Below are 12525 nucleotides of genomic sequence, written 5' to 3' on the forward strand. Positions count from 1 at the left end.
ACAGTTCTATAGCCATTGCAATTGGTAAACTAGAATTGTAATTTTTCAGTATAGGAATGTCAGTTTCATTTTTTGAAAAAGAGTATTTTGATTATGTAGATTTTTTTTGATTAAATCTCATAAACAATGCAGTATATATTTTTCCTCAGCTCGTGAAGTGGTCAGACTATTGTTCACCTTTGGCTTTTAAACCTGGAGAACCTTACGTATTATTTGCTGAAGCCAGTATAGACAACTTCAGTAGTCTTGGGATAGCATTTATGGAAGATAGATTGCAAATGGATAATGGAATGGTGCCTCATAAAATTGTGTGTAAGTATTATTACAAAGAAATTGTACTATTATACACTTCTACTTTGTTACTTATTATTCTTACAAGCTAAGTCATAAACAGCAACCCTCATCTCATGAAAAGAAAACCTAGAAGTTAATTAACATATAACTTAACAACTGCTGCCAAGATTTTCACATACACCTTGTGTCTGTAATGGCACACAAATACTGCAGTTGTAAGCAGAATTACTCCTTTCTAAGACCATTAAAGTCAGTGTAATGATGTAACTTTAATGCAAATGCTTTTCATGGCAAATAGTTTTTGGCAGCATCCTGTGCAAGAAAGCAGACAATGTCTATCTTACTGGACTACCTGTCAATTGCATTTCCGTTATTATAAGTTTATCAAGTTCATGTGTTTGAGAATTTATGATCCCGCCTCAACCCATTTCTTGCTAAAGAGTATATCTTGTCGACTTCCAACCCAACATATTCATGATTAATTATGTTTACTGAAATGGTAATTATTGGTTTCAACGTGAGTTGCTTGCTAGTGGGCAGACTTGGGTTTGAAGCAAGTTTGATGTCCAGAACATTATGAATTAAAACTACTATGGTGTTAGGTAGGGCTGAAACAATCATTTAAACCATAGGTAGCCAGTTGTATATGATTCATGTTACAAGTAATGGGAATTTGCAGCATGGCTAGAAAAGGCTGGAGATCTTGGGTCAGTCTGTGGCATTAATTCAGGCCTCTATTCCATCCTGTCTCTCCAGTGCTGTAGTTATGCCTGCACCCCAAGATAGTGTGAATAATGTTCACTGGAATACTTTAAAGTTGGCTTTATGCATGCATGACTCTGGGACATACTGAAGCCTAGAACTTCAGTGTAGAGATCTTTGTGTGAGGTCTTGTGTGTAATTAAGAACTCAACATGTTGACCTTCAAAAACAAGTGGGGTGTATGTTCACAGTTATATTGCAGGACAAACGAGAAAATATATCTTTGTTGAAATTATGTAATGCTAATGGGGATTGTGTCCATCATCTAATCAGTACAAAATATTTGGTGCAGTTTATGCATATTTTTCAGTCCAGTGTTGAAAACCACACGTGTAGTCCCACTTGCTGAAGTTGTGCTGGATTGGAGCAGTTCCCTCTCTAAAAGTGTAGCTGCTCATTCCTTCTGAAAATCAAACCACTGAACTGTCTTCTGTTGAATTACCAGATCTAAGGCTCCAGAATTAACACACACAAATCTTGACTTTTGAGACTGGTTATGAGCCATTTAATAGGTTTGCACTGTAGTCTTTCACCTAACTGCCAGACATTTTTTTTATTAATAAACATAGCATGTAATTTTTTTAAAGGATTTATTACATAGAATTTAAGACACATGCATTTTATTAGCAAAGTGGCATAACCTCGAAGCTTGCTTTGCCAAAACATTATTATGAAGTAGTAGAGAATTAATGGGTAACTGTATCCCTTCTAGCATTGTAGAAGATGATACTATATTGCACTGGAAAACAACACAGATTTTAATTGCATAATTTTTATGATTGAGGTACTGGTAAGCTGCATATTAAGGGGAGAGTTTAGCATTACTACTTTTGTAAATTTTGTTTAATAACTTTAAAATGTCTTAGCTGTACACCTACAGAAGTCAGAGTTGAAGGAACTGGAACAGCTGGCACCAGATACAGAAAAGGAGGCAAAGGCTAGCAATGTACAACTTGGTATGCCGACACGAAATTCAGCATTTGAGATAGCTAATAACCCAGAAGAGGAAACTATTGCTTTTCCAAGAAGTGGTGATCAAGAAGTTCAGGGAAAGAAATATAAATTGAAGAAAGCCGATGAGCATCATGAACAACTTGACAATCTGTCTGAAAAGGAAATTGGTAGTGGTGAACACCATCATTTGCATCTTTCCAGCTGCTATGAGTGTTTGGGACTTGAGAGTAGCACTATTGAGTCAGTTAAGTTTGCCTCTGCAGAAAACATCCCAGATCTTCCTGATGATTACAGTGGCAATTTTGAAGATGTTGGTTATCTGGCAGGAGATCTGAAAAGAACAAATCTTACAGGGAAACCGCCTAATATCTTAATTTATGTTGGTTCTGATCTTGGCAAAATCAAATTTGAACAAGTAAAATCAATCATCATGGAATGTGTTGATATTAATGCTTATACTGTCTACCAGCTGTTAGAGGAGCAAGTGTTGAGTGTTCCCTGGATTGACAATGCTTTGCTGTTGGTCATTGCTACATCAGAGCCCATTTCAGATACTGTGTCCAAACAATTTCTGGTTTTCATGTCAAAAGGTGGGAAGGTTCTGGGACTTTCAGCCTCTTTCACTTTTGGTGGTATAGAAGTAATGAACAAAGATGAACTGATGGACACAATACAGGCCTTGGTGTTTTCTAAAGCTAAGGACTACAAGATTAAGCTAAATGTTCTAGCTAGTGGAAAAGTTTTCAAGAGGGAAACTGCAGAAGAGGTCACCTCTGTGAAGCCCCTTGGTTACTTGGACAACACAGATAAAGATATGATGGTTGTTCAGCTGCCATACGGAAACCGTGGGGGAGAAGCCATTCTTTGCCAGGTATGGAATACAAAAAATATGTTTGCTTGTTGACTTTCTGGTGTGTTCCTAAAGAACATTGTTTTCACGAAAACCAGGTGTTTGTATAAATTGTTTATATAAACTGAAGTGGTAAAGCTTCAGATGGCAACAAATACTATCTGTGTCTGAAAACAGCTGTAAAATGTCCAGAAAATTTGGAGTCATGGGAAAGATTTCTCTATTTTTCTCTCTGAAGAAGCAGACATTTGGTGAAAATTTAAATACATGAAATACTTAGTTTCCTATAAAACCTAAAATATGTTTACTTATATATTTATTTTATATTTCAGTTTATATACCGCCCATCCTCAGGGCCTCTGAGCGGTGAACAAGTTAAAATTAAAAAATATATATATATAACAACATAAAACATCATTTGTAATTTAGTTACCATATAAAGCTGTACTATTTAGTCATATTTATGGAGTTTTAGTCTATATGCCTGTGTTTTCCATGAGAAAATTTGCAGGTATACTTGAGAAAAAGTACTGCGGCACGGTATGCTGCCATAACACATCATCAGTATATCTAATTCTCAAAGTGGCCCCGTCAACAGATAATTAAATCCAGAGAATGGAACCGTGAAAAGACAAAATATATCTCTCTTCAAATCTGAGAAAAGTCCCAGGTTTGCAGAAAAATCTAAAATCTAAAGGAAACACAAAAACATTGGGAGAGGGGCGCTTTATAAATCAAAATAATAGAAGCAGCATGTGTAACTTTAAGAAATGAATCGTGAGGGTCATGAATCGTGGTCATCAGGGCTTTTTTTCTTGGAAAAGAGGTGGTGGAACTCAGTGGGTTGCCCTCAGAGAAAATGGTCACATGGCTGGTAGCCCCGCCCCCTGATCTCCAGACAGAGGGGAGTTTAGATTGCCCTCCACACCGGGCAATCTAAACTCCCCTCTGTCTGGAGATCAGGGGGCGGGGCCACCAGCCATGTGACTATTTTCAAGAGGTTCTGGAACTCCGTTCCCCGGCATTCCCCCTGAAAGAAAGCCCTGGTGGTCATTGTCAGGGTAACTAGGCTACCATTTCTAGAATTCAAGCCATAGCTTTTGTCAGTAAAAGGCAGGAGGAGGGGGCAGGCCCCTTTCCAGAGCTGTTTTAGCTGTTGAGGGAAGATTCATTGGGGCCAGGCCTAGCAGTAATCACTAGCAGGTCCAGCTGCTGAAAATCCAGGGTGATGTAGTGGTTGGTTTCAGACTGGGATCTGACTCAAGTTTGATTCCCTACTCTGTTGTGAATTGGGTAAGTGTGACACACCCCAGCTTAGCCTTCATGGATATAGTTCCACGGTGTGCAAACTCACAGCACTTTGCTCCTGTACCTGCTGATCACTGGTGGGAGGTGGCAGTGGTGCATGCACTCTCAGTGGGGCATGGCTGTGTCACTTCCAGAAATGACATCATTGCACTCATCATGGGACCAGTACATTTCATGAAGCTGATTTTGGCCCCAAACAGGCTGGTTCTCAAAGAATCAGCCCTATGCAAAGCACAGGAGCTCTCCCATGGTCTGTGCAATGATGTCACTTCTGGAAGTGATGTTGACATGAAGAGGCTTGGGAGTGCACACATGAAGCCAAAGAGCACTGTTAAATATCCCCCCCCTTTCCAGTTGCCATGGAGACCTGGCAACCCTACTCATGGACTTGTGAGGATAAAATGGACGACAAGAGAATGATGTAAGCTACTTTGGGAAGAAAAGTAGGACACAAATGATGTAAATAAATATAGCTGAAGATGGGGGACAGAGATTTGTCGGTAGGTGGGAAGGAGAGAGGGAAGCAGCAAAAGGTGAAGATATGGGGGCTGCCAGGAGGAGGAAAAGAAGAAGAAGTAGGGGAAGGGGGATACAGTGGAAAGTGAGACGCCCCAGGCAATTACTTGCAGGCTCCCCACAACGCAGCAGGGCCTGGCTGGCACTGTGCAAGTATACTCTGTCCACATCACACCAGGGAAAGGCTGCTATGGGGAGGGAAGGAGGGAAAGCACAAGACAGGAGTAGATAAAGATAGATAGGCTGGTGTGTGGGATGGAGAGAAGGAAGTGGGAAAAGGAGAGAGTGTGTGGGGACTTTCAGGCAAGAGAAGGAAGAAATAGGAAGGGGAAAATTAGCTTTCCCTCACAAGTCCTTCTGGATCCCCACTTGTGTATATTAATTTTTGACATCTGAGACGTAAGAAAAATAAAAGTAGAAAGTAGAAAACAAATTCTGTAGCTAAAAAGGGAAGTGTTTTACTTGGACAGAAACATACAGTCACAATAAATAGGGATGCTTCTATATATTAAACTCTTTAACAATAACATTATAGCATACTAATTATTTATAATTAAGCAAAAATATTATGGAAAATGTTGCATACTGTATATAATTACAGTATACATAGAAATTATCATTATTGGAACATATATTGTCTTACATAAATTTTCACACTGTGCTTTTGAGTAAAACCTTGTCTTTCATTCCACTCGTTCTAAAAGAAGGAAAAATCATACCAATTCTTTCACTGATGCCCCCCAATTTCCCAAAATCTTCTATTACAAAAATGGGAAAGGCCCAAAGATGTTTTCATGCTATACATTTTGAATGACTAAAATGCTTTTTACAATAAGGGTTTTCTGTAAAATAAAAAATATCTCTTGGGTGTTTTTTCTCACATTATTCCTTCAAACTTCCTAATTTTTCTATTGAAAAATTGAAAAAAGTCCTTCCCCTCAATGTTTCTCCCCACCCCCAACCCACCCTGACCTTCATATCTCTATGCCTAAAATATTTGGGGTAAAACATTGATTGGGCATTGTTCTTGTCCCTGGTTTGAATCCAAAATGCCACTTGTGTAAACTGTACTTCATACAGTAAGGGATGGTTGATTTCAGTATGGTTCCCTTCCTTGTCCCCTGATCCAGATGGCACACCATTCTGAAGGGCTAGTTTAGGAGTAGCTTTTTGAGGTGTGCAAGGGGCTACAGCTTGTCTCTGAGCTTTTTGTTCCTTTAATCCAGGGTCATGACTAAATTGAATGGAAGCTTACTGTGTTATTGAATGTCTATTGATTCCTCTGTTGTTATAAAGTCCCACATTGCAGTCTTTTCTGTTAAGCTAAAGGGAATTTTACTTAGCCCAAACATTCAGATTAACAGAGTAATCCTAAGGAACTCTGTGATGGAGGCATAACTTCAGCAGTGCTAGTCTGTTCCTTGAGGACTTTCTGGAGGGAGATATGCCAGTGGGTGAATCTGGCAAGCTCTCGAGTCTCCATGGAAACCCTGGCAACATCCACCAATCACACAACAGCTGCCATTGACATCTCCATGAGTGGCAGCTGCAGGTAAAGCCAATCTCCCACCACAAATGCAGCTGCTGCCTCTCAATGCCATTCTCCCTGTCCACAGAATCAGTAGTCAGGGTAGGAAGCCCCTGTGAGTGCAACACCTTGACAGAGGGCTTAAGAGGCCCCATCCCCACCCCAGAGGGAAAACACACCCAAGTGGTGGACAAGGCACCCACCTTGTTGCTGGTGAGGGCCAGAGTGGCAGCAAAAGTGCCACCCACTTGCAAATGCCCCTGCTCTGGTCCAGATGACCCCTTTCCCAGAAAAGTAAAAACAGAAGGGCAAAAGGATCAAAAAGATTCAAGTGCTAGGAGAGGAGGTTCTTAAGAAACATGCCAGCAGGAACTAGACACCACACTGCAACTCTAATGTCACCATTTGCAACACAGAGCCAGACAGAGACTATCATACAGATCAGCATGGCTCAGTGGAAAGGCACTGGTATAGCATGACGGGTTCCTGGTTCAAACTCCACTTGGGAAGAAGAGAGAGGCAGGCTAAAGTCCCAGGTCTGACCTCCTCCTCTCCCCCGCCCCCACGCAGCCAGCAAAAGGGGGAGCAGGATGGTCTAGTCAATATGGTACCCAAGAGATCCAACATTTTGGCTGATGTGTGGCTCAGCAATTCTCGCTGTGCTGCACCAGTGGCAGTAACACCCTAGCATCCCCCCCCCCCAATGTTAACAGTCTGCATAGCTTATCAGTCAGCAGTGCTGTGGGAGAGTGTGGACCCCAAGAGCAGCTGCACACCTTCTTAGACAACTCTCCAGGTTGCAGTCAGCCCCCTGCAGTATGTGTGAGGGAGAAGAAAGGGAATGGGGAGTTCAGTGTGGGATCAGCTTACAAGGTTCTGCTAGACCACTGCTTTGTTGTGGAGCAGGAAAAAAAACAGAGGTTGAGGGACTCCCAGAAAACCCACTGAAACCACCCCAGCATTGCCATCTCTGAGCCAGGGCCCAGTCTCTGGGATGTTTGAAGGAGCAGTCCTACGGGGAAGTGACAAATATGGGGGAGGAGTTGGGACAGGGAGGGATGTGGAGCTAGTGTCATCCACACAAGCAAACATTCAGAGAGAGAGTTGTGGGACAATCCAGTCTATATTAAACTGCAAATCTTGAAAGGGGTCCCAGAACCTAGTTTGTCAACTTGTGGAGGCAGGCTGAGCCATCGCTGCATACTCACTAGTGAGGTTTTCTCCCAGATTGAACTGCTGCTTGAGGAAGTGTGCTCCAGGAGCTAGGCTGGAAACACAGTTTGAGCAGAGTGACAGGGACTACAATGGCCATGCATCCAGGTGTGGTTGGATTACCACCTTCATGAAGGAAAAAAGATACATTTACTGCAGTGCACAGCTTTAGTGTCAGCCAAACCCCAGTCTGCAGTGTTCCAGGAAAAACCTTAGTGAAACCAGAAGCCCCCACCAAGGCAGATGCTGCTGTATCCCAGTGACATGCATCCAGTGTGGGAATGCTCTGTGTGTGGCAGAGATGGATTTGTTCCTGCTACTGCTGCATTGGGATCTGATCCTGCAAGAGAATGAGTCCCATCATTACTTGGCCACCTTATTAAGGGGGCACAGAGGAGCAACTCCCATCCACCTCGGCTCACGGTTATGCCCTGTCCTCTGTCCAAAGAGGGGAGAATCTACTCAAGGGGGCCTGCAAACAGCCCTGTAATGAGCTGCAAGCAACCCCTATCCCCCATCCCATTTAACGTGGCTCTCTTGAGTACACTTCTCTGGGACCATGCCCCATTGTTAGACATGGGTCATGGTTCCTAGAAGACTAGACTCAGACTGTTCTCTCCCTCCCTCCCAACATGCCGCAGGCCTCTGTTATGGAGCCTACCATTGGGAGGGGAATGAGGGAGGCAGATGTGGATGAGAAAGCTGGGATGGGTGGAAGAATCCCCTACTTTTGCTTTCCTGTCAGTATGTCCTTGCCCTTTTGAGCTGAGCTCACTCCCATGCCAGCAAAGAAATTTACATCTGAGGCCTGCTGGCAGCCACCCATAACAGGCAACAGCTCTCTAGCCTAGTGGGGCATCACCAGGGAGCTGCGCTGGCATAATTTAGGCTTGTGCCAATGTAAGTACCAGATATGTTGGCATAAGGGCTAGTAGGCTCCCTGAGCACTTTCAGCTGCTTATAGGATAATTCTTCCAGAGACTTAAAATGTTACTTGTTCTGTTTCCCTCTGCATTAATTTGTGGTTAAAGATCAGTATAAAACAATGAGGATGTAGCAGAACAATTCATTAAGCAGCTGATATATTTATCCTAAATTTCATACAATTAGTTTTAATCAGCTTTGTTAAAACATTTTTCCCCTTCCAAATCTTCACAGGTGCATTTAGAAGTGGATATCAAAAGTTTGTCTAAAAGATCTAAAGATGAATTCAATTTTCTCAAAATGAGTAATGTCACCAGATATGAAGTTCTTACTGAAATACTGAAACTGCTTGGTTTGAGCTGTGAATTAAGTGAGATTCCCTCATTAACTCCTCTTTACCTGCTCTCGTCTGACACGGTAAGCTTCTGTTTAATTTAAAGATAATATTGAGAAATACCATATCATAATAATTACAATTTGCATGACAAGTCCAGCCCCTTTCCCCTCTTTATTCCTGGGGGTCACCAGAACATAGGAGGCAAGGTATGGGTCATCAGTGGGAGGAAAGAATCAATAGAAATCACTTCTCCCTCTTTCAATAACTTTAAGTGCCGCTAAATCTTCAGAAGTATGTGATCAGATACAGGCCATTAAAAATCATACAAAGAGGGGGCAGAGGAAGAAAGTCTCATGAAAAATGCCATGGGCTCAGAGTGGAAACAGAGCAACAAGATACTAAGGGTATAAAAAAGTATAAAAGTACAGGAGAATGAAATCATTTTAACATGGCAGCTAAAACTGTAAAGAAGCACCTATTCCTGATTACCATTCATGTTAGAAGGTGGGGGTACATAAAGCAGGGCCTCTGATTGATAGTTGCCATTATCAGGCAGGCTATAAAGAAGCACGTGGTCATGAAGTCATGAACGCACATGGAGCTGCCTTATATTGAATCAGACATTGGCCATCATGGTCAATATTGTCTACTTAGGCTGGCAGCAGCTCTTCAGGGTCACAGATTGGGGTCTTTCACATCACCTCCTACCTGATCCTTTTAACTGAAGATACCAGGGATTGATCCTGGGACCTCCTGCAAACAAAGAAGATGCTCTGCTACTGAGCCTTGGCCCCTCCCTTTACCAGAGTGTATCCAGAGTATACATACAAACAGTATTTTAGGTATCTGCTCTTACGTCAGTTTTCCAGGGAAAAATAGGCACACTAGCATACTTCCTTGATCCTGGTTGTAGGGTATTTTATCCAATTAACAATCTAGTTCTAAAGGAATTTCAGTCTATGGCAAGGAAGGAGCTTGTAGCATTAGAGGCGAATGCTTAATTTACAGATGATCTTACAGGAAGTCACTGTGTGAAAAGTGCATATGGAAAGATACAGGAAATAACTTGGGCCAGGGGAGAGCTGTGTCAAGTGCAGCGTTGGATTTCTTTTCTCTAATTCCAAATCTGTATTAATTATTAGACTTCAATGAGTTTATAAATTGCTAGCTATTTATTTGCTATATAATTATTTGTTTATAAATGGGTTATCCTCAGAGCTGGCCTAAGAGTTTTTGGAGCCCTAGGCAAATGACTTTGTGGTGCCCTGTGGGGAAAACACTCCATCTCAGGCCATGTTCACTGGGGCCAGGGTTGCAGCTTTCTGCAGAGACCCTGCTACCGATCCTGAACCTGGCAATGGGAGAAGACCTCACCTAGGTGCCTCAGAACTGTGGCTTGCTTTAGTGCCCAATCTCCTGGACCTGGTGGAAACAAAGTGCTTTGGCACAGTTGTGCCCAGAACTGCTGCTTGCACTGCTATGCCGCCTGGACCTGCCTGCAAATGAGTATTGGTGCAGCTGCACCTGGTGCTGTGGCTTGAAATGTCTCTCAGACCTGGGGATGGGAAAGGTCCTGTCTGATGCCCGGGTGTAGTGCCTAACCCTAACCTACCACAGCTGATCCAGTGACAGCGCTAGAGGGCTTGCTTGCTGTCCTTCCAACACAGAGAGATGAGCTCTGGGCAGTTGCCCATGTACACTTAGTGGATGGATGGGCTCTTATTATACTTAGGTATTGAACTTGCTAAAATAGCATGATCCAAAGAACTATGGAACATGCACTGTCCTAAGGGCCTTTGGTCTTTTGTTTCTTGAAGAGCATCCTCCATGCATGTAGAAAGCCAGTTTTGAAACTGAGGGGTGTTTCAAAACGCTTTGTTATGAAAGAATTATTTATTAAAAGAAAAAAGTCACCAGTCTCACTGGTTATGCAAATGTTGGGCCTTTGCCGGAAGTAGGTTTTGGATTCCCCCTTTGTTTTATTCATTTGCCTTATTTATTTGTATATAAGCTAAGTAGAAGATCCAATATTATACACTCCATTTGGTGCTATGAAACAGTGTAACAGTCATCCTCTTGGCATTCCACTCAGCCATTTTGCAACGGTTCAAATTCCATTCTGCTTCCTATGATTTTCAGAGTTCTGCATGTGCAAGGAGTGATGGTCGAATGGCCAAATTCTTTCCAAACCAGATATAGAGGCTGCAGTGCAAGAAAGTATATCTTGGTTAAATTATTATCAGATTAGACATATTTTAGAAACCCTAGGTATAGTGCGAAATTGGGCGATGCCTTTAACTGCTCTAGGAGCACTATTTAAGCAAAGTGAGAGAGGCCATAAAGGTCTCCTTTCTAAGATCTATAAAGCATTATTATCAACATGTAATAAACCTATTACAACAGCTGAAAGAGCTTGGATTGCAGATTGTGAAGGTAGAATTTCCAAAGAGGAGTTTGAAAAAGCATGGAAGGCCCCAAGTTTTAATTCTAAAATGTTAACAGTTCACCTTAACTCATTTAAGATATTACATAGAAGCTATTTAACTCCAATGAGAATTGCTAAATTTAAAAAAAAAATTGAACTTAAAATGTTGGCAAGGCTGTGCACAGACAGGAGACTTTTTACACTGTTTTTGGCTTTGCCCCACCATTAAAAGGTTCTGGAACAAAGTATTATTGCAAATAGAAACAGATTCCAAGAAATCCAGAAAATATTTTTCTAGAAATAGATTTGTTAAAACAAGTAGATAAAAACAAACTGGTTGCAATAACAACTTTGTTAGCAATTGCTAGGATAGAGATTGCCAATAAATGGGGAAATGAGAAACGGCCCTCACTACAAAAATGGTATGATTCCATCTGGAACCATTTTATATTGGGTAAAGTGGATTGTTCTACAGGCATTCAGAATTTGGAAGCTTATCGGAAAATTTTTCAAGCAATATGGTTTCCTATTGTGCAATTTTTACAGGAAAACGAAATTGTTTCTTTTAACATTCATTGTCAAGTATTATTGAATTTCTAGATGTATGGAACTCTTTGGGAATTGTTATATTTTGGGTTTTGTATGGTTATGTTTTAAGTTAATGTTTAAGTTATGTTTAAGCTAATATGTTTAAGTTAATAAATTTATTAACTTATGTTTAAGTTAATAAATTTAATAATACAAAAAATACAAAAAAGAGGAGTGATGGGACGCACAATCAAATTTTGTCTGTTTTTCCCCCAAGTTTTCCCCCTGCAGACATACTGTCACATTTTCTTGAAACTACCGCTGAGTCGCCGCAGATGAGTCCTGTGTGTGTGTGGAATTCTTAGTACCTAATTGCGTCTCCCCCCTTTTCCTTTACCCAAACGCTGATTGGTTGGCCACCTGCTGGTAACCACTTCCATGCTCCTCAGCTCTCTGAACTCCTTTCCCACCATTTTTTAAAAAGTGAAGTAAGAGTCTTAATGCTGCTGCTTCATTTACTCCTTCCCTCCTGGCTATCCACACACTCATTTTTTTAAAGCCAGGGAAGGGACGCAATGCTGCTTTTTCATTCGCACTCCCCCCCCCCCCGGCTATTCACACACTCATTAATTTTTTTTAAAGCCAGAGAAGGGATGCAATGCTGTTGCTTCATTCACTTCCTCCATCCTCAGCTATTCACACACATCTTTATTTATTTTTCCTCTTTACCCTGAAACAAGCCCTAAGTGGCTGAGCATCCATTCCCCTCCCCCCTTTTTAAATTAAGGGAGAGTTGCACTGCTGTGTTTCCTTTAACCACAATGTCCATCCCTTTCCCTGATGGCAATCCACATTCCCCTCTGATCATGTCTTTGGTTCACTTAAAG

General features: G+C 41.6%; 1 protein-coding gene across 1 annotated transcript in view; it reads left to right on the forward strand.

Annotated features, from left to right (window-relative positions):
- Window positions 1–12525, forward strand: part of HLCS (holocarboxylase synthetase) — a 331356-nt gene that overhangs the window by 3679 nt on the left and 315152 nt on the right. The window contains exons 3-5 of the mRNA XM_054973805.1: window positions 150–312; window positions 1923–2881; window positions 8583–8765. Of these exons, the coding sequence (XP_054829780.1) occupies window positions 150–312; window positions 1923–2881; window positions 8583–8765 (1305 nt within the window). The remainder of the gene's footprint in view (window positions 1–149; window positions 313–1922; window positions 2882–8582; window positions 8766–12525) is intronic.

This window comes from Eublepharis macularius, chromosome 3 (genome assembly GCF_028583425.1).
Source record: "Eublepharis macularius isolate TG4126 chromosome 3, MPM_Emac_v1.0, whole genome shotgun sequence".
In the NCBI taxonomy this organism is placed as follows: domain Eukaryota; kingdom Metazoa; phylum Chordata; class Lepidosauria; order Squamata; family Eublepharidae; genus Eublepharis; species Eublepharis macularius.